Here is a 22,555-nt window from a genome sequence, read left to right as displayed (position 1 = left end):
TTTGTCGAGGGAGGACGGGGAAGCGTTAATATTCTGGGCCAAAGAATCAAGATGAAAAGAAGGTCTCAGAATGACAAAGGAGACTTTTCATGGGCAGGCAAGTGAAGTCCACACCACTGCACAAGTGCCAGGTGAAGGGCTCCCCCTGACAGCAGTTGGTATAGAAATTAGTTAGGAGTGATTGTAAATCATTCAGAGCCAAAGGTGACACGAGGGGCATGGGAGCCAGGGGACCAAGGACTCGAGGCTACGTTAATAGAGTAGCGTGGAATGGAGCCTCTGCCCTCCTGAGCTACTCATATGGCGGTTGTTGGGCTCTGCTCATTTCTGAGCACTACATTTGAAGATGGTCAGTGGCACACCAGAGTGGAAGGCCTTGCATATCACATACCATACACTGGCTAAGTGTTCTAAACCAAACCAGAGCCTATGTAGAGCTTCAGGTAACCCAGTGCCATCAAGTCAATTCCAAGTCAGAGCTTCAGGTAGGAGGGGCAAAATGAAGACCCATGTGCCAATATGGTCGGAAGGGGCTGAGGCTAAATACAACACTGGCCACCCTATTCAAGAATTACCTGCATGAGATTGAAATGACAACAGTACCTCTGAAACACAGATGAGAACTTTAAGGGGCAGAGAGTCTAAGTTAACCATGGTGAAACAATAGGGGCAGAGATAGGGAGAAAGCTGACACAATGTGAAGTATGTAACCATTGTCAGTAAACTGAAGATGTAAAAATTGTTGAAAAATGAAGCACTGGCTAAGTGTTTTATATAAACAAAACAAAAGAAAAAAACACAAACCCATTGCCATCGAGTCAATTCCAACTCATAGCGACCTTATAGGACAGAGTAGAACTGCCCCATAGAGTTTCCAAGGAGCGCTGGTGGATTTGGACTGCCTACCTTTGGGTTATCAGCTGTAGCACTTAACCACTACCCCACCAGGGTTTCCTAGTGTTTTATATATGATCTTTTATTTTCATCCTTAAAGGTAGGTGATATCACTCCTATTTTATAGATGGGAACACTGATCCTGGTAGAGGTTGAATAACTTGTCCACAGTCACACGTCTAGTAACTGGTGCTGCGCAGGCTCAAATCCTCTTCTTCATCACCATATGTAGTGCCACTAAGTCCTGTCCTGTGAAATGCAGCTGAAGAAGCAGAGGATATCTAGTTTGGTGAAGAGAAAGCAAAGTGGACCATAATGCAAGTCTTTAAGTATTTAAAGGACTGTCTAAAGCTGCTACCAATGTGGTAGCCACTTGCCCATGTTGCTATTGAACACTTGAAACATGAAATTTACTTAGTGCCACTTGTCAAAACAATATTTTGGATATATTTGGTTAAGGTATAGTAACAAAATTATTTACACTCATTTCTTTTCCTTAATCTGGCTAGTAGAAAATGTAAAATGACATATTTTTGTTGGACGGCGCTGGTCTGAAGAGTTGTTCAGCACTTTAGACAGGAAAGGCAAAACCAAGAGCAGTGTGTGGATGCGGTAGGAAGGATTAAATAGCTTCTGTTGTTGGGTTTAACATGGTCCCTAAGTCTAAAGTGCCCAGTGTCCAGGGAACTGAAGGGAAGCAGAGGTCCTGCCAGTTCTAGGTCTTCTGCTTCTGAGGAGAAGGGTTAAAGTTGTCACTATAAGGGACTGTTCAGTGGCCGTTGTAAAGTGTGGGCTGTGGCCTTCCTCTGAGATTTCCCTGGTTTTCCTCTTTCTTATGGAGCCCTGGTGGTGCAAGGGTGAAGTGCTTGGCTGCTGACTAAAAGGTTGGTGGTTCCAACCCACCCAGCTGCTCTGTGGAAGGAAGACCTGGTGATCTCCTATAAAGAATACAGCCTAGAAAACCGTATGGGGCAGTTCTACTCTGTTACCTTGGGTTTCCATGAGTCAGAATTACCTGGACAGCACTTTTCTCTCTCTCTCTCTCTCTTTTTCTCTGTCTTCCTTTGCCGCCTCAGTCAGGAGCCTCTGGAGGCAGAGTGAAAAGGAGACTCCTTGGACAGTGAAATCCAGTATTGAGAATGTTCTGGTATTGGCACCTGCTCAGGAAATTGCTTTTTCTGCCCTCCTAGTCTCACCACCTTTCAGAAGGATTCTTTTCATTTGACAAAATTAACAATACAAATGAGAGATCATTTTTTAAATTCCCCATAGTATCTACTTTTAGTAGGTACAGTTGTATTGGACTAAGTGACTCAAGTTTACTCACAGCTATAAACTCTAAAGCTTTTTGTGTAACCTCTGAATAATAATTTGTATTCCCTTTGTTTTTTTAAAACTTTCAAAAAATCTGATCATGGATTGCTATATTCAAATGTATTTCTGCCTGTGAGGTTATCCAGTCATAAAATCATCAAGATTTTCACTGCTGAATTGGCAATATAGAGATGCTTCTCTTGTCATTTGTCTTTGAATGTTCATCTTACAGACATAGATGATCTTACTCAACATGTACTTAGTTACTTTTCCCTAACGCTCGGCTACAGACCACAGATGGAGAAAGGAGGAAAAGTGTACGATTTGTCTCTCAGAGCTTATAGTTTAGAGAAAACACATACATGAAACATAAGAGAAATGTAAAAAGAGAGACAGGAAGGAGGGATAAAAAGAGGAACGGAGGAAAGTTAAAAAGGAAGGAAAGAAGGAAGGAACCCATCCGTTCATTTATTGGTTAATTCATCAGATATTTGTTGGGCTCCTGCTATGTACAGGGCACTGTTTTAGCATCTGGTGGGTTATTTCAGTATTTGCTGGAAATGACTGGCACAGGCAGTAAATGTGTAGGAACTCAGGGAAATGGTGCCACCCCGGATTTCCAAGTTGATGCCATGATGGAAATATGGCTGGGTTGGTTGGCTCTCCCCTCTCACACATTATGTATGTGTTTGTCTTTTATTGTGGAGAATGGCCTTGCCTAATAGAGGAATATGCTTTGTTTAAACTTGACTCCCTTCTCCCTTTCTAGAGTATTTGGTTTCACAGAACTAGGCAGGACTTACCTGTCTTTTTCTTCCCTCTCCCCCACTTAGTTCATAATGAATAAGTGAATAAAAATTAATAAGAGGTGCCTTCACTCCAGAGCAGCTAGGCTGCCTTAGGAGACAGCACACAGAGACTACCAGTTGCCATGGAATTGATTCCAACTCATGGCGACCTCATGTGTTTCAGAGTAAAACTGTCCTCTGTAGGGTTTTCAATGGCTGATTTTTTGGAAGTAGTTTGCCAGGACTTTCTTTCGAGGTACCTCTGGGTGGATGTGAACCTCCAACCTTTCAGTTAGTGGCCAAGTGTGTTAACCGTTTCACCACCCAAGACCCCGCACTAAGACTAGGCCTCATAGTTCGATGATGGGAGCCTGCATGAAGAGAGGGAGTGATGTGTGAAAGATAGATGGTAGTCTTGACTTTGTTAGACTTTTGTTTACTCCCCTAGAAATCTAAAAAGAATTAACAGAAACATTAATGCTTTGGACATTTGTCCTTATGTAGATGTGATTTCTCTTCATGCTTTTGTTCTACTTAGTTGTACAATAAGATACCCATGTCTGATGTGATGTTACCAAAACTCTTTGGTGACCAAAATATCTAATCCTTGAGCCCATGTGCCATAGCACCATGCCAGTGGTTCCCAACTAGCATGTCAGACTCAGCCTCCCCAAATCCCGGCACCTCATCCCAGATCCACTCTGGCTAAGTTTAGGAACCACAGATTGGGAGCATGCCAAAAAAAACAAACCCATTGCTGTCAAGTCAATTCCATCTCATAGCAACCCCATAGGACAGAGTAGAACTGCCTTATAGGGTTTCCAATGAGTACCTTGTGGATTCCAACAGCCAACCTTTTGGTTGTCAGATGTAGTTCTTAACCACTACGCCACCAGGGTTTCTGAGAGCGTGGCAGGATAGGAATAATAAAGAACATAAAAATGCAAACTTGGGGGAAAGTGTGTGTGTGTGTGTGTGTGTGTGTGTGTGTGTGTGTGTGACCCAGATGAGGTCAAAGCTAGTTAAATATTGGGCATGAAATAGATGGAGAAGAACAGAGACTTAACTCAAAACAGGGAGGATGAGGAGAGGAAGAGATGGGTAAATTTTTGAGATAGGTAATACAGATGAATTTTGGATAAAGAAGAAAAGCCGTTTGGTCTCAAAGGAACGGAGCTATAACATGAATTAAAATTACTCCAGCCGTGTTAAATCTCTCACAGTTGCTCCGTGTTCTGGCTCATGTTACCTCCCATGTGAATGTTTACACATGTTCTTCCCAGTGGCTGAAATGCCCTTTGCCACTCTGCCTGCCCAGCTACCTGAGGCAAGATAAGATATTATGCTTAAATACTCTGCATCATCTGTCTCAGAAGTTCCCTCTCCCCTTAGACTGTGGTAGGGACCCCTCTTCTCTGCTCCCGGTATGCCTCTGTTTCATCAGCAGGTGATGACTGATGACCTGTGGTGTGCTGTGTACCACGCTAGGTGCTGAGAATACCAGCAAAGTCAAGAGGGATGTACTCTTTGTTCTCTTATAGCCTGTGCATGTCTTTGGCAGAATACAATCATGATACGGGGTCATACGATGGGGGAAGTATGGGTGCTTTGGGAACACATTGAACAAGAACCTAACCAAGACCTGAGGGCTCAGGGAAGACCTCTTTGGGGGCTGGCGGTGAGGGATGAGCCTGAAGAGGCAAGTGGGAGGAAAGTAGTGTGGTAAGGAGTGAGGCTACATCTTCTTGGTCCTGTTGCCATGCAAAGGTTAAGACGAGAGTAACATGATAAGATTTGCATTTTACAATCATCATCCTGACTACAGTGTAGAGAATGGATTGGAGGGGCCAAAGCTTGGAAGGAGAGCTGACTTAGTATTCAGGTCTTTCAAGCAAGGGACACAGATGGCCTAGACTAGGTTAATGGCAGAGGGATGCAGAGAACCAAACCAATTTTTGTGCGATGCTTAGGAGGTCGAATCTGTGGGACTTTGTCATTGATTGGAGATGGAGAAGGAGGAATCAGCCATAACCCAGGTTTCTGCTTGGGCAGTCAATGGCGCCATTCACTGAATTATGGAGTTTTATATCAAAGGGGAAAGAATGATGAACTCAGTTTGGGAAATGTGAAGACTGCAGCCAAGAGGTGATATGGGTCAATGAGGATATGCTGAGAATCATAATAGCTGTGGAGCTGAAGAGAGACTGAGACCTTTTTCTCACTCTGTAGATGATTCTGTAATACTGGAGAGGGGTCAGACACAGGGTCCGCTTGGAGCCATGTCACATATACAGTCAGCTTCTTTTAGGAGAAGATGAGCTTTGAGTGTAGAGATGGCAGTGCAGAGAGAACATTCCGGTCTAGCTCATCTCAGAGCCCTGCACGAAGGCTGGCTGTGCACAAGGCCAGAACCCAGAAGCCTGGCTTGGTATCACCACACTGAAACAAGCACTGGATGAGAATTTCCAAAAATGACGAGCCTAAAGAACTGGCAGACACTCTGGCTTGGGGAGAGGTGGCATTGTCTTTCTCCACTTGTTGATTTATTGGAGGTGAGGAGGTGTAGACTAATAGACAAATAATTGAGCTTTCAGATATTCCAAAGGCTTTGTTCTGATCGTGCTCGTTTGCTAAGAAACAACAGCAGCAGCAGATCCTTTGAGATAAATATCTTAGGTTGAATTGAGGAAATGTGGAAGATACTTTCTCTGGAATTAACTCGAAGATAACCAGATTCATTTGGAAGGAAATGTATGCAAAGGGGAAGAATGCAGAGGAGCCATTTGGAAGCAAATTCTTGTCTGTTTCTAACCTACATTTCTTTACCAGGTGGCAGTCTTAAAAGCACTTCCCCATGTATTGTCATTATATAATTCTCATCATAATTAAGTGAGGCAGGCAGTATGGACAATACCATTCCAGTTTCATGTTGCAGGAGACTGAGGCTCATAAAGGGTTAAGTCCAAGTCCTGACAGCCAGTTGAGGTCTTTTGAGACCACAACCTTCCGTGAAACCGGACCACCCCCTTTGCCCTCCGAGGCTCATTTCTAGCCCCAGTGTCCAGCTTAGCATATGGGATAAAAACTTCATTTGGAGTCATTCATATCCCAACTCCCCTACCTACAAGCAGTGACATATTAATTATGTTATGTCAACTCTCAAAGCCTCAGTTTTCTTATCTGTTAAATGGACATAATACCTTCTTCATAGAGTTGCTTTGAAGATTAAGAAGCTTTACGGGAAGTGCCAAACCCATCATGGGCTCACAATAAATATTTGCTATATTTCTCAGCCATCCTGTTACCAGGCACCAGCCCTGCCCTCATTTCCCCTTTCTTGGTCAAACGCTTTTCTGAGGTCACAGTACCTACATCCCAAATTGTGACTGACAAACGTTTTACGGTATTTCCAACACCTCCTCAACCATGACTGGCTCGGGTCTTTGTTTTCTTAGCTATCACCCCAAAGTAGTCAGAGCTCTGAAAAAAGCGAAGAGGCCCCGTAAAGTAGGAGACCGTTCCCAGGAAGACAAACGCACACCCCAGCTCTCCCGTTCACTAGCCAGGTGACCTCAGACAGCTGCTAACAGCCGAGGGCTTCCTGGGTCAGGCACTTACAAACAGATTGCCTGCCATACTTTGGGCCAAACACTCACATCGCTGCTGTCAAATCAGGAAGAAATGATTTTTCAAACCCCTCAAAAAGTAATGAAAGAAAATCAGTCCACTCTAAGGTAGAATACTGCTCCCCTTTTACAGGTGAGGAAATACCGAGGAACTGAATTCTTGTGACTCACCTCCTTCACTGGTGAGTGGCAGAGATTGTACTCAAACCCACATGCCTCAAGCTCTAAAGTCCGGTTAACTATCTGTGTGAAATGGAGGCAACAGGATTCCTGTTCTGTAGATGATGGTGAGGATGAGGATATAATTTACGGCAGGACTTCGTAACTTCAGAAGGCTGCCCTCAGGTAAGGCGTATTGCCGGTTGCTCCCGTTAATACTGTATGCAGGGAGCCAGAGGGGTCAGAGTTAACATGGAGTAGAGAGAAAGGCATAAGAGAAAGAAGAAAGTTGGAGGGTAGAACAGGTTAGTAGTAAATGGTTGAAAAAGGGTGTCTGAGAACAATTAACCACAGAGCTCCTTGATTCCAAAGGTCTGGCCTTTTGGGAGGTGACATTACATAGATATGTCCTGACCCATCTCAAAAATTGGACATCACTGAGTTTAATTAAGATCAATTAGACATCCCTCCTATTGTTCAAACACAATGCCTTATTTGTTTGAAAACAGGGAAGTTTTCTATACGACCTGAACACTTCCTGCTTCATGTACTGCTTTTCCTCATGAGGGATGAAATGCCATTTAAAATAGTAAATAAAGAAAGCATTGGCCTGCAGGCTAAACTACATACCTTTCTGAATGCATTTTCTCAAGCTAAGAGTTATTAGACCCCAAAAGGGGCCTGCTATCTTTGAGATATTATGCTTCCTTCCAAATTGCCCTGGCAATCCAGCATAAATCTTCCCTTGTGGTTTCTACCAGAGGTGGAAAAGCCACCCCCCAGCAGTAGCAATTTGAGACATCAGACTGTCCGCCTTTACTCCTCCTTCCCAATTACTGCACAGAAGGAAGCAGGCTAATGTTTTGGGAGGTTGGTCTGGAAATTAAAAAAATATTTTTGGTGGGAGCAGGCTTGACTGAAACAGAGAAGAACTTTAGGTGGTTAAAGAAGAGGAGGAAATCACAAATGCAAAGAACATAAATGTGTTTGAGAATCAGGTAGTTTTACAGTCCTCACCTGTGGCCCCTACCTACATCCACACGTCTTGAAGGGTGTTTGTGACTTATACTGTGGACCACCAGTTGGTGATGTTTTATAGGGCTTATGGCCTAGAGCAAATCGGAATAAAAGCTTTGGATTGTTGACGTGTTTTCCAAAAAAAGCTTTTTGTTGATGTTGTTCCCTGATTTACTGTTGATATGGTAGTGTCCAAGATTCCTGAGCTCTAAAATCCTGATTATGTTTTACACCATACGCCGGCTTGTATTACATAAGACCTTAACTGTAAGCAAGAATATAGCTAGAGGTTAGCACTCTCCTAGTGGAGTGTGTGCACCTGGTAAGCAGTCGGTATTGATAGCAGCTTCTCTATTTCTTTCCTCCTCCTCATTATTATTATTAAATAAATCATAGATACTATTTCATCCATCTTTCTCTTTGTTTAGGTGAATGTGTAGGCTAAGATGGGTTAAGAGAGAGACTTACCTACAATCACATTATTAATTTGGGACAAAGCCATTAATAGAACTCAGTGTCATACCTAGGTTCCTGTGTGGCATAAACCATTTGCACTTGACTGCTAACCTAAAGGTTGAAGGTTTGAGCCTACCCAGCAGCGCCACGGGAGAAAGTCCCAGTGATCTGCTTCTTTAAAGATTGTATTGTTGTTGTTAGGTGCTGTTGAGTTGGTTCTATGTATCATAGAACGGAACACTGCTGGGTCCTGCACTATCCTTACAGTCGTTGTTATGTTTGAGCCCATTGTTGCAGCCACTGTGTCAATCCATCTCGTAGAGGGTCTTCCTCTTTTCCGCTGACCTTCTACTTTACCAAGCATGATGTCCTTCTCCAGGGACTGGTCGCTCCTGATAACATGTCCAAAGTACATAAGATGAAGTCTCATCACCCTTCCTTCTAAGGAGCATTCTGGCTGTACTTCTTCTAAGACAGATTTGTTCGTTCTTCCAGCAGTCCTTCGTATATTCAGTATTCTTTGCCAACACTATAATTCAAAGGCATCAATTTTTTGGTCTTTTTTAATTTTAAAAAAATTTTTATTGTGCTTTAAGTGAATGTTTATAAGTTAAGTCAGTCTCGTATACAAAAATTTATTTATACCTTGTTGTATTCTCCTAGTTGCTCTCCCCTTAATGAGATAGCACACTCCTTCTCTCCACCCTGTATTCCTGTGTCCATTCAGCCAGCTTCTGTCCCTCTCTGCCTTCTCATCTCCCCTCCAGACAGGAGCTGCCCACTTAGTCTCATGTGTCTACTTAAGCCAAGAAGCTCATGCCCCACCAGTATCATTTTCTATCTTATAGTCCAAAAAAAAAAAAAAATTTTTTTTTTTTTTTTTTTTTTAAGTCCAGTCCAACAATCCCTGTCTGAAGAGTTGGCTCTGGGAATGGTTCCAGTCTTGAGCCAACAGAAGGTCTGGGGACCATGACCTCCAGGGTCCTTCTAGTCTCAGTCAGACCATTAAGTCTGGTCTTTTTATAGGAGAATTTGAGGTCTGCATCCCACTGCTGTCCTCCATCAGGGACTCTCTGTTGTGTTCTCTATCAGGGCAGTCTTGGGTTGTAGCCAGGCACCATATAGTCTTCCCTCTGTCTTATTCATACTTCAGCTTTCACATGCATATGGGGCAGTTGAAAACACCATGGCTTGGGTCAGGTTCACCTTAATCCTCGTACTGACATCTTTGCTTTTTAATGCATTAAAAGAGGTCTTTTGCAGCAGATTTGCCCAATGCAGTGGGTCATTTGTTTTCTTGACTGCTGCTTCCATGGCTGTTGATTATGGGTCCAAGTAAAAGGAAATCCTTGACAACTTCAATCTTTTCTCCATTTATCATGATGTTGCTTTTTGGTCCAGTTGTGAGGATTTTTGTTTTCTTTATGTTAAGGTGTAACCCACGCAGAAGGTTATATAGCCTTTGATCCTCATCAGTAGTAAGTGCTTCAAGTCCTCTTTGCTTTCAGCAAGCGTGTGTCATCTACATATTGCAGATTGTTAATAAGTCTTCCTCCAATCCTGATGCCACGTTTCTTCTTCATGTAGTTCAGCATCTCAGATTATTTGTTCAGCATACAGATTGAATAAGTACAGTGAAAGCATACGACCCTGACGCACACCTTTCCTGTTAGAGCCCCAGAAAATGCTTTCTGTGTAGCAGTTTCTATGCCACACGGAGTGTAGAAGGCAATTATCTTTGGAGGGGATTCCACAGCCTTGTGCGGGCTTCCCCAGCGTAAAATTTATTGTCGGCTGGATTGGGTGTTCTTTATAAGAGCATTTACTCGGCATCTAAAGCGCTGTCAAGAGTGCTACTTCCTGAATGCTTTTGAGGTTGCAACTGCTAAGCTTCATTTTCCCGTCTTGGAGATATATTTTTGAAATGGTATGCAGGGATTTGTACAGGCCTCGTGCTGCCCATTGACACTGACAGAAGTTGCACAGTTAAACCCCAGCACGCTGCTGAGAAATTTACCCCCTAGTGCCTGGGGCCTCCAAAGGGCCTCCAGTCTGGCTCACATGTGCGAAAGGTCCTGTAGTGGGGAGAGGGCATGGGAGCGCGTCCCTGGGTTTTAGCTAAGTTGCTAATCAACCTCAAAGTTAACTGTTTTCTTACTTAAACAAGGCTAGATGAGAGCTCTTCTTTCCTTTTTTTTTTTTTTTCTCCCCTTTATATGGATCTTATGAATGCCAAAGGAAAACTTGAACCGCGAGTCAGCTAAATATACTGTATCATGAAACCTCAGGGACCACTGAAACGGGAACAGTGGCCCATTACTGCTAAGAAGGTGTTTTATTGAAAATGCGCCGACACGCGTTCCCCAGAGAATGAGCCAAAGAAGGCAAGATGCCTGGCTGTAATACAGGTTGTTCTCTCAGGCAAGCTAAAATATAGAGTTTGGCACTCCTGTGCTGTGAGTGAGCAGGCAGTAGAATAGACGAATGTGCGTTTTTACATTAAAAGTACCATATTTCACCAGCGGGCCTCCTTTCCCCCGTCCCCCAGTTTTGTTAAAGTGTCTTAATTTATGTATTCCAGTTAATAGTTCATCCCAAGCCCTCTCTGTCTCTGGCTTTTAAAAGTTGTCTTTTGAATAAATTGAGGTAGTCAGAGTTTCCTAATCCTGGCAGGCTTACCAGCAGAGGGCAGGCGTAAGGAAGGTTTTGACAAGAGGGTGTGTCAGCCTAGGGTCAGAGGAGGGCGGGGTGGAGGGGAGGAAGAGCTGGCAGCATTGTGCCCAGGGCAAGATGGAACAGGTTCCCCGTGCCTCTCTGCAGGCCCGCTGCGCACCACCGGCCTCCGGAAAAGCTGACTGTATGAAATAAAGGTGGTCAGTTGCCTTTATCTGATATTCAGCAATTTCTACATAATTAAATGTTAAAAAATATATATTAAAATGTAATTTCATCCCCCAAGCGTCATCTTTTCTTTCCCCTTCAGTGCCCCAGTTGTTGCCGTTTAAAAATCAAGGGTTTGCCTGTGTACTTGGGGTGTGCCATAAATGCAGCCACTGCTCAGAGGTGAAATAATAAATTGCATTTGGTAGTTTTTTTTTTTTCCTGCTACCAGAAGGATAAAGATCTTTGGGCAATGCTTTCCTGCCCCCAAACATGTAACTTTCTGAGAACTTTGAATATGTCTATGTAATCTGTTCTAACTGCACTAATAAATTTTACATTGTGTTAAAACGAGGGATTATAGTTTTATGGTAAATGAGAGGGTAATTTATTACTGTCAGTTGGAGAATTAGGACAGGTTGCTGCCATTTTTCTTTTCCACACGTGATATGTTTACCTGTGATGTTTTATTAATGTCTTTACATTTGGAATCACGGCCTTTGTTTTCTGGTTTTGTTTTGTTTTGCAGGGAGGGATTGTTTTCCATAGCTCGTGTACCCCATCAGTTTCATAAGTCACCTGAATGTTGACATGTCACGTTGTATACATATAAATTAGCTAGGAACAGTGGCATTATAAAATGTTGCATTAAATGATGATGTGAATGGCAGTTTGGAGGATGTCATAAAGGGAAACTTAAACTCCTGTGGAAGAGTGAGAACTCTGTCTTTTCCCTTGGCCAGACTAGCAGGCACAGAAGAAAAACAACATAATTAGCTTCATTGTCAACATAGACGTAACAGTGACATAAACAGTATTGATATAGAGTTCACTAGTTTAGCTCCCTGCAGATGGATGATGTATTAATTTATATTTTAAGTAAAATGCTGCTTAAGTCAAGATGGAACGGTGGTTCCTTGGAGACAGATGTCCAGATCTCAGGAATCAAGCATTGCTGTTACAATTTAGTAACTAAGTGGGCACCGGGCTCCAGGTCTTTGGAGAGTCAACCAAAACCAAACCAAATCCAGTGCCGTCGAGTCGATTCTTAACTCATAGCGACTCTATAGGACAGAATAGAACTGCCCCATAGAGTTTCCAAGGAGCACCTGGCAGATTCGAACTGCCAACCTTTTGGTTAGCAGCCGTAGCACTTAACCACTAGGCCACCAGGATTTCCTTTGGAGAGTCAGAAATCCTAAAGTCATGTTTCCTGAGGGAGAGGTAAGCTTCCCTGGGCAGACCATCAAGCACAGTGGGGGTGAGGGGCCCAAGTTTTGGATTCCTGTTGCTTCACCTTTTTCTTTCTAACAACAGAGTCACCTGGTTAAATCTCTTTAAATTCTCTCATACCAGAATATATTCTGGGCACTCCACTAAATTAATAGGAAAAGGGAAAGGAAATAGGTGTTAATGCAAGTCTTGTTTGGAATAAGATAGTAAGTTGACCTAAAGGTTGTGATCTTCTATCATGTAGTTGATTGTTCTACCCATCAAGTTTTATTTTACCCATCATGGCAGGTCCACTTTCTGGCAACAGAGATTTGAGATGGTTTCCTCTGAGAACATGGTACCATAACTGTCTTTTACCGGGGCAGGTCTCCCACTTTCAATATTGCTAGAAATATGTGGGGTACCGTCCACTCATCTGTCCTTTCTGTAGCATTTCCAAGTAGCTTCTGGCAAAGCAGAGTTACTGGGTGCTGCAAAGGGTTAATGCACTTGGCTGCTAACCGAAAGGTTGGAGGTTCAAGTCCACCCAGAACTGCCCTGGAATAAAGGCCTGGCGATTTACTTCCCCAAAAAATCAACCATTGAAACCTGTATGGAGCACAGTTCTACTCTTGACAAATAATGGTGTCACCATGAGTCAGAATGGATTCAATGGCAACTCCCCCCCACCCCCGACAAAGCAGGATCTCAGCTGGAGTCGAGGACCAAGTGGGCCAAGGACCATTGCTTGTGTCTACTTCCCCACCATGCCATTCACCAGTGTGTGGGAATGATATCCTCACGAGAGACCTCCTTTGACTCTTCCTTTAATACATCTCATCTCCGTTCTCAGCTCTGAATGGGCAGTAAAACCTCTCACTTCCTTCTGTGTTCAAGGCAAAGGCTCAGCAGAACCAAATATAATACATGATTTTAGTCCCAGGTGTGTTATTTGGTGGTTAGAGTTTGGTGTGGGATCATAGTAATCTTCTCTTAAGTGCACAGCCAGCTGCACAATGGACTCATTTAGCAGCTGACAGGTTTCTTAATATGTGGGTTTGAACAAGAGCTGTATCTGTTGTGGGTGTTAGGATGTGGGATCAAAAATATTTTTAAGTATAGTATTTAGCATTTCCCTCACTCTTCCTTAAACATTAGCATTTCTGTTTTTTGATACTCATTTTATAGGATCATGGCCTCTCTTTTCTCTTTTAACAGTCGGTTTTTTTTTTTTCTATCTGCTGCCCCTTGTGGCCCATGGTGCGGGGTTTATTTGATTCTTTGGGAAAAAAAATCACTGCCTTTCTGAACCTCAGTTTCCTCCTCTGTAAAATGGGGATTGTAATTTATATTTCACGTTAATTGCTTTGACAACTAAGACACTGTGGCTAAGAATCCATTCTTAAGTCCCCATCATCCAAATTCTTCACCTCCCCCCCCCCTTTTTTTTTTGGTTCATTTTGACCCAGCCTTTCCATATCGATCTGGCATTCATGGTGATGAATAAATGGCACTAAGTCATCAAATTCAGGACAAGTTTTAACATTCTTTATTGTGCTCCATCTGTGGAAGGTTCCCGTTCTCACAGAATCACAAGTACAGGGCAGTAGACAGGGCCACGTGGAAAGAGAGCTTGAGAATCCAGAATTAACCAAAATGGCCTGGCATGTACAGCTTACCCAGGTTTATCAACGGGTGGTACATTTTCTTGCCTAGAAATAGTCTGAGTCACCGTGTCATCTGTCTGTTTGGAGAGAGGGCGGGATGGGCTCCAGGTGGCTTCAGAGTTAGCATGCTAAGCCATTTCCCTCCCATGTTGTCACCTCCCCCCTTATCCAAACCATCAGTCCTTTAAATACCACCTACCCAAGGGGCCTTCCCAGACCTCTCCCTCCCAGTGGTCTCCCCTTTTCTCTCCGATCCCATGGCTCCTAAAGCCACGACGGTACAATTTAATACTTGTGTAACACCGCATTGCATCACTCTGTCATTATTTTGTGTGAGGCTCATCTTCACAGCTGGGTCACTGCGTCTGTAATGTTTGTTGTTTGCTTGTTTGTTGTTTGCTTGGATGCTCCTGGAGACTATTAGCAGATAAACACTGACCTAAAACGGAGGTAGTCCAACTCGAAAAGCGTGCCCGGGTTCCGTGGGTGCCTCATGAAGAACTTGTCTTTAAAGAATACAGACTGTTTACTCAACACGCACCCCAACTTTGTTCACGGAAATTGAATCTCACATAATTTTTGAGACCTTGGGGAAAACAACAAACCCACTTGTGTATTTTGAAAAGATCATTTCCACTTTCTTGCTACACATTGATTAGAGAACTTCCTATATTTTTATTTTCTCCCTTTGGGGCCTGCCCTTCCCTCCTTAAAGAGCTCTGGAACTCAGCTGATTGCTGGGACCTCTGACAGATTTGAAGCCCCTCTCCCCAAGAAAGAATGCCCCTGGTCTCTTTAAGTATTTATGAGAGGGCGGGGTCACTTTTTTTGTGACCTGAAAAAATCACATTAATAAATGTGTTGTCTGACACAAAAACACTTTAGGATGGAGAACGATCAGCACTGCAGCCATTTAACATCCCATCATAAGCTGACAGTCAACTGGCACTTTTGTCTCTTCTGCAGCCAGATTGTCTGCTCCCGGCCGACCCTACTGAAATTCAGGCATTTGTTTGATTGGAAATATTATCAATATGCTTTCTGGTTCGTAGTCACCTCCATTTAATACACCTGAAATAAAAAAAAAAAATGCTTTCAAGTAAAACTCCTGGAATTACTAGGTTAGTCTTTGTTATCTTTTGTTGTTGTTAAATGGGATTAGCGCCTTCTTCAATTAAGAGAAAATAGATAATCATCGTTTATGTCATTAGTTTTCCTCGAATATTTTGAGGAAAAAATTAAAATGTTAGATTTTGGGCTTGGGTTTGGAGGATCTTTTTAAAAGTATAGGCCCGGAAATTTTTCTCCAAGTTTGAGCAGGGGTAACACTGATTTCTGGAGCTGCCGAAGTTGACTGCTTTCACCTGGCACTCGAGTGGTGCCAGTTCAGCCAACAAAGTTCAGGATGTTGGGTGACTTTTTTAACACTGTACTGAGCTTTAATTAGCATTAAAGAGCAGTGACCATTCCTAATAGAGGTCATCTTAAAGTGCTTGTTGAGAGTTGCTTTTGTTGTTGTATAAATAAGTAAGGAATGTAAAGAATTATTTCTTAGCAAACGTGTGGCGGATGCTTTCGATAGCAGCTGTCGTTGTTGAGCGGAAGTAGCTTGGTTCAGCGACGAGGCACGTTTGGTTGTTATTTATTTCAACCCCCGTGTCGGCTTAGTTTTCCTCTGCGCGCACAGGAACACTTCGGCGAGCCCGACTCTTAGAAAGAAAGGGGGTGGGGGGAGGCTAACGCTCGGTTCAGTCATCGACGTGAAGCGAAAGTTCTCTTCCAAAGGCCGTTTTCTAGGAAAGCGCTTCCCCGCGCTGCCTTTGAAGCCCCGCATCTCCTTCCGATTTTCAACAGTTGCTCAGAGCGGTCGAGTTGTGTGCCTGGAGCGCCGGCTTCCCTCCTTGCCCCTCGGGCCTGTCTTAAGGGCGAGGACAACTCTTTGTCAGTTCTGAAGACGAAGCCAACACGCAACCAAACAAAAAGCCCCAAACAGGCAGCCCCGGCCAGAGGGAGCGATGCGCTCTGTGCCGGGCTGCCCAGACACCAGCCAGAGGCAGGTCAAAGGGTTAACAGCAATTAACAGGAGTTGCTCTGGAGACAAAAGCGCGATTTCACAAGAGCGTGGTTTCACCTGCCGCGCGCGCGCACAGGGGGCAGGGGCGAGGGCGCGGGGCGCGGGGCGCGGAGCCCATTGTGTGGGGCGCGGCGCGGCGGCGCGGGGTGTTTGGAGGCGGGTTGTGATTGGTGGAGCAGGGCGGGGCGGTGGGCGCGGCGGCGCGGCTTGTCAGCCCGCGAGCCGAGCGCCCTGCGCGCGTGCAGTCCGCTGCACGCCGAGGCCGCCGGACCCCACGGCCGCCCAGCGCGGGCGCCCCGAGCCGGCTCCGCGCGCCTGGCGGCTACATGGAGTGTGTCAGGTTGGTCACTCTGATTGATCTTTGCCGTTCTGCTCTCCTTCGCCGGGCGCCACGGTGCCAGCTTCCTGGGGCCTCGGTGGGGGAAGGCAGGAGCGCCCGGAGGGTTTTTTAAGTTGTCTTGACAAACAGAAAATAATAATAATCGCTGTTTAGCAACTTGGGTAGAAGTTGCGCTCTGGAAGTGGAAGTGGGGGTGGAAGGGTAGGAGGAAGCTACAGGCCTGTGGGTCCTGGAGAGAGAGATTTTTTCCCCTTTCTCTCGCGCTCTCTCTCTCTCTCTTTTTAAATGTTCATGGGTGGGGTGTAGCCGAGAGTTGGAGGAAGTCCTGCTCCCCCCCCCCCCCCGCCCCGCTCTGGTTTTCTTCTTTTTTTTATTCCTCCCATTTCGTTTGCTATTCGTTTTCTGCTTGTCTGGCCTTCACGCTGCCACTTTGGTAAAGCCCTCGCCATCACTCCATTTCGGGGGACGTATCTGGGGTGTGATTTATGTCACTTTCCGAGCGTGTGAAATATACAAGGAGCCTTCATTCAGTGTAACCCGTGTGGCTGTTTCTTCGCGTCTGATAGTTTGTTTCTATATCTGTCTGGGCTATTTTCAGCTTAGCTGTTCAAATTTAAGGAGTTCACACACAGTCGGGGGTGGGGGTGGGGGATAAAACTGCGAACAGAAACAGACAGGCGGGCGAGGGGAACACTCCGGCAGGTTGGGGGTTCTGAGCCTCTGTCGTATTACTCGGCTGGTTAATTAAGTAGTGAGCGGGGTTTGGGTTCGGACGTGCTACAGTCTGGAGAATCGCTGTGGGTACTCCCATCTGAACGGGCTCTGAACGTAGCTAACTCAACTGTCAGACCTGCGAGTAAGACCCGGCAATGGAATTGAGACTCCCCCACCCCCCCTCAAGTGTGACGGGAAGGAGGGGACCTTTAGGAAGTGGGTGGTAAAGTTTTAGAGCAAAGTACATATAGACTCTTCCTCTTTGGGATTAACTCCTTCAAGGCCTTGCAGTTTAACCTATGTAGTAATTTTACATTCTTGTCCAAGCAGACCAAATGTTCTAATCAAGCCAACTTAAAAATGCAAATCATCTAATTTCCATAGATTCCAACATTCTGAAAGTGACACATTTGGGGGAAAAATTAAGCCTGATAACAGGAAATGTGAATCATACTATCAGTGACTAATCTGCTCAAGAAAAAAAAAAGTTACATTTATTTTATCATTAGGAAGTCAGTGTTAAAGAAGCCATTTTTTCTTAAGCAAGTGAAGTTTATATTTTAAAAGTGGCCCTATTTTGCTTTTTGTTTGTTTGTTTGTTTGTTTTTAATAGATTTTCCGAGAGGAATGTGTCTGTGCAGTCAAAGGTGGTTTATGTGGTAAAGTGTTCGAGCTAGCACGCCAGCGTCCAAAACCTCAAAGATGATCACATTAAGATTCGAAGTTGCAGACTTAATGTGTTGCTGCTGTTGTTGTTTAAAAAAAAAAATACAAAGCTTTCTTGGATGTGAAGACTTATCACTGAGTAAATCAAATGAAGAGACCAGACCACATTCCCCTAATTGATACCCTTCGCATAAATTGAAAAAGGTCTACTTCTAGTTTATGTGATTCTTTGTGGCTGCCTGACACATTTCAGAGAGAAGTGTGTAAAAATGAAACCAAAATACAGACTGCCTACCCGGAGACACTGACTTGACTCTGGGATGTGATAGAGCTGAACTGAGAACGGGTTGGGCTGACACTTGGTAATCAAAGTTGATTTATTGCTCATTAGTATTGCATTAGCCCTTTCAGGCAAGACAGTTATTTGTGTAGTGGCCTGTCAAGATCGAGACTGCAAGCACCTGTCATTTCTAAGGCATGAGATAAGCAACCAAATATTAAAATGATACAAATAAAAGTATGCTGGACTGGGTCACACAACATACATTTTTTTCTTGAAAAACTAACATGGGGCAATACCAGTGTATAAGAGAAAAATCTAGTAAATATATGTTGGGTATAATTTTTTTTAATCTTACGAACTATTTATAGATTGAAAGTATTGGGCTTCATACCTGTTTGTCCTAAGAACTTTCCTCCCTAAATGTGCAGTTTGCCTGACAAAAAGTTGGTTATTAAGGAAATGAGCAGCAAGACACGCCAATTATTTAATCCGAGTAATTCAAGGCAAGTAGGCCTCCCTGAAGGAACCGACGATTTATGTTGTTTTTTGTTTTTTTAATAAACATAGTTCTTTAAATGAAACTCTTCTAAGCATGGGCTGATTATATGAAAATGTGATGACATCATAGCAAAGCTATGATAATGTCAGATAGTAATGTCAAGTGCATTTTCTGCAACATGTTTCACTCTCGATTTTTTTCTTCTCTCCCTAGAAGGGAATGATCTCATGACATGTAATAGAAAACAACCTAAGTGTCAAAAGAAAACAAAATTAGTGAACTTTTGTCTGCAGCCTTAGAAACGCAGATTAACACGTATTTTTCCAGAGATTGGAGTGGAAACATTCTGCATGAGGATGTATAGTGTATTGTCTTCTCTGAATTTTCATTTGACAAGGATCTTAGAGGCTGTGATCTTAATTAAATGTCAACGAGCTCAAATAATGCATCTAAAGGCATGCAGTGTTGCATAACCTTGCTCAGTTGGTAAACCATAAATCATCAGAAAGATTATGATAGGAATGGTTGGTTTGAATTTTTTGTTGTTGTTGTTTGCAGATAAATGCACCTTTTAAAATCCCTCACGGTTGCTGCCTTGCATTTGTATGTTGTCAGGAGCTGTCGCTGGAAAGATAAACTCTTTCATGACACTGACCAGTTCTGCAACTTTTCAGCCAACCTCCACACAATGGCAAGATACAGTGAAATTAAAATCCAGATTAATTAAAAGCAATGAAATTCCAGATTCATCTTGGCTAATGTGGCCGAAGTGTTGTTTCAGTTACTATGTTTCTGTTTGAGTTACTCTGTTTCTGAGACAATCAGGAGAGAATTTTGTAACCAGCTTTTCAGCTTATACTAAAATTTGAGCATAATTTGAATTGGCAAAAGAGAAGGTTGAAAGAAATGTATTATGTGGTTTAGAGAACCCTAAAACTATGCTGTTAGTAACTGGGCAAAAACAGTGGCCAGTTAGAATCCACTTTAGGTAGGTCGTTCAGTGTGATTACATGCAAGGGGTAACACAGCAACAGTTGACCAGAGAAGGCTGAGATAAATAATACATAAATTGTGTCTGTGAGTGTTAGATGTTAAAATATGAATTTGATGACAAGCATTATAATGGTCGAAAAGTCTTACCGACTGTTCAGGTTTTACAAAATCTGCTGGCGACTGGAAATACTGGGTTATTCACTTTGAATGCCTTTTAAATAGATGCATTTAACTGCTACATGCTTTGTTTTATATATATGCTGTGGTAGAAGAAGCTACTTACATAAGAAAATTGAGAAAGCAGTCTTGTGATTATCTTTGTATATAATATTGCGTATAAGACGAGGAGTTCCATTGCTCCTGAGCTGTAGATCTCTCAGGGCAAAGAAGGGGTGTGGAGTAGCTTTCTGTATACCTGCATGGCTACATTTGGAAACAGTCTTAACTCCACAAGCTGCGTTTGTTTTTCTTTGGTGAAAGGTTTGTTTTCTTGGGAGCAGGATGATATTTCCGGATACTTGTTTTAGGCAATTCATAGTGTGTAATATTTTCCTCCCTTAAATGGCATTCCACATTCGGTTTTATTTTCTCTCATTTGAAAAAGAAAACTCAAGTACCTCTTCTCTAAACAGTCCAGTGGATTGTGGGAACTTGGATGATCTGGGCAGAGGTAAACTGGACGGCTGCTTTGGGGCTGTAGAAATAATCTTCTCTGAGCCTCTCTCCCAACCTGGCAGTTGTTTGAAGAGCAATTAATTTGGAATGAGAAAGATGAAAATTGAACCTGTGCATTGTGCTTCATTTTCAAATCCAGTTAGGAAAGCAGCTTAATCACTGAAGATGCAGGCTAAATGTTATTTATGGTGTACTTTTTAGAACACCTCGTATCATGTTTTAATTTTTAAGCTTTATCTTGCCCTTAAATCTGAAACATCATTGTTCAAATAACTGAGAACAAGGTAAATCAACAACATCAAAAAGGTCGGCTTCTGTGATTTCTCAAGGGCTTGTTATTTTGTACTTCCCAATTCTATTTGATGTCTTGACAAAACAAGATGACACAGGGGAGAATACATTAAATTTTGATTTTTTTTTTTTTTCATCTAACCTGTTAACAGTTATGGCGGCTTAATTTCTTTGACTTTTTTCCTGAAGATGGCCTTTTTGTACAATCACTTTAATTGTCACACCACTTTATAAAGCAGGTCCTCCCGGGTTCCCCATTTGCTGTGATTTTACAAGGCGTTTTTGAGCATATTTTGACCTTTAACACTTAGGGAGCTTTTGGTTCGGCTTTGTCTTCATTAGAAAGAAATCAGTGAATGGTGAGATGGTCAAAGAAGCAACTCATGTTTTCACATTAGAATCTTATTGGCACCCCTTCGTTTAACTGTGATGTACAAGGTGGAAGTAAGTGTTGGAAATACGCCTGAGAACCTGCACAATTTGAGAAACTTCAGTTGTGATTGTAAAAAATAAAAGATAAAAAAAAGTGATTGCATCCTAAGTAAAGCCCTACGAAACTTTGGAATGATTCACATTTGGCCTACCTACATGTATAAGTTCAATTATAGCTTTTTCCCCCTCCCTAGCCTCAATAATATATAACCTCAATAATATAAAATAAATACATACTTATTTATTTATTTTTTTTTTGACGTGTTCTGTGCTGGCTGAAGCTTGGAGAAAGCAGAGCTACAAATTTAATTCTTAGTCGTGGGGATATATTTTATTCACAAAAGATAAACATTTTCTTTTTCTTCAGTGAATAGTAACTGTTGATGTAAAACTATCTACAAGCCATCCTTCCTTTTAATCATGTGTGTGTCTCAAATAGGATTGATACAGTTGGTGCTGTCTCTTTATTTTTGAGTAATGCTTCCATGTAAGAGAATGTATTTAGCCCAGGCCTCTTCTTTTGCTTTTTAAAAGTTAAAGATCTGTGGGTAGAATTCTTTTCTGAGGTACCTTCTTGGAATGGTTCTCCCCCCTCCTATTTGCAGCACTTAAAAATATTTTTATTATTGTTAATATAAAATGTCATAGCATGTTTGTTTCACGTGCATTAAATTGTTTTCCATCTCACCTACAGGAGAAGGAGGTTTGAGGAAGGAAGGAGGAGGCTTTTTTTTTTCTTTTTTCCTTGATTTAAATAATAATAATAATAATAGTTGCAAGGCTGAAAAGATCAGTGCTTGTTGCATGATGATTTTCATGTGTAGCTTTCATTGTTTCCTGTGTTTAACAGTCACTAATGGGAGAAGCGATTTTAATTCATGTAAACGTTACATTTTTCTGCAAATGAAGCTGGTATTTATTAGAGCTGCAAACGGTTACATTGGGACTCAGTGGAGTCACCTTGTATGCATAGGAAGTGTTAGACAAAAGTGGCTGATGTTCCACTAACGCCCCTGCTGTAAACAAATATGAATTTATGCCACTTTTAAAAATTTAAAGACAAAGAAGAGCTTAGAGAGCTTTGCCTAGAGCTTGCCTGTTAGAGTAGATAACCTGAAACAACTCCTGATTGGCAGGCAAGTCTTGGCCATACAGTTCCATCATGAAAGAAAGATAGCCTTTCTTGATAGAATGTAATAAACAAAATGATAAAAAAAAAATGAAATGCTAATTACATTTTAAAGAGCTCTTTTTTTTCTAAAATTTTAATAGGTGGTTGTATTGTTACTGAGAGAACAGTTATGCTAATGACTGACTACTTAGATGATTTTGCATTAATATAATAACCATTACCTGCCTTAATGCGTTGTACAGTATTGTGGCAAAATAGCTAAGTCTAAAACACAAAAAGCAAAATTCCGTAATGAAACAGAATTATGCTTTCCACATGAATAGCATGCTTTTTTTATTTTCTGAAGACTGAAATATTATGTCAGAAATGTATTTTCATTCCCCTGTGATACAGCTATCTCACATGGTACCTGTGTGTGTGTGTGTGTGTGTAGTACAATCGAT

General features: G+C 42.5%; 1 protein-coding gene across 10 annotated transcripts in view; it reads left to right on the top strand.

Annotated features, from left to right (window-relative positions):
* FOXP1 (forkhead box P1) overlaps positions 1-22,555 on the top strand; it is a 416,711-nt gene that overhangs the window by 290,299 nt on the left and 103,857 nt on the right. For 2 of the 10 annotated variants that reach the window (XM_049862988.1, XM_049862986.1), the window contains exon 1: positions 9,152-16,427. The exons of 7 other annotated variants lie outside the window; for them this stretch is intronic. In XM_049862988.1, coding sequence (XP_049718945.1) covers positions 16,029-16,427 — 399 coding nt within the window. In that variant the 5' untranslated portion in view covers positions 9,152-16,028. Of the gene's footprint in view, positions 1-9,150; positions 16,428-22,555 lie in introns of those variants that run through there. One more of the 10 variants, XM_049862987.1, reaches the window with a different exon arrangement.

The sequence above is a fragment of the Elephas maximus genome, chromosome 20 (assembly GCF_024166365.1).
Source record: "Elephas maximus indicus isolate mEleMax1 chromosome 20, mEleMax1 primary haplotype, whole genome shotgun sequence".
Taxonomy (NCBI): domain Eukaryota; kingdom Metazoa; phylum Chordata; class Mammalia; order Proboscidea; family Elephantidae; genus Elephas; species Elephas maximus.
This window is presented reverse-complemented; position numbering and strand designations above follow the sequence as displayed.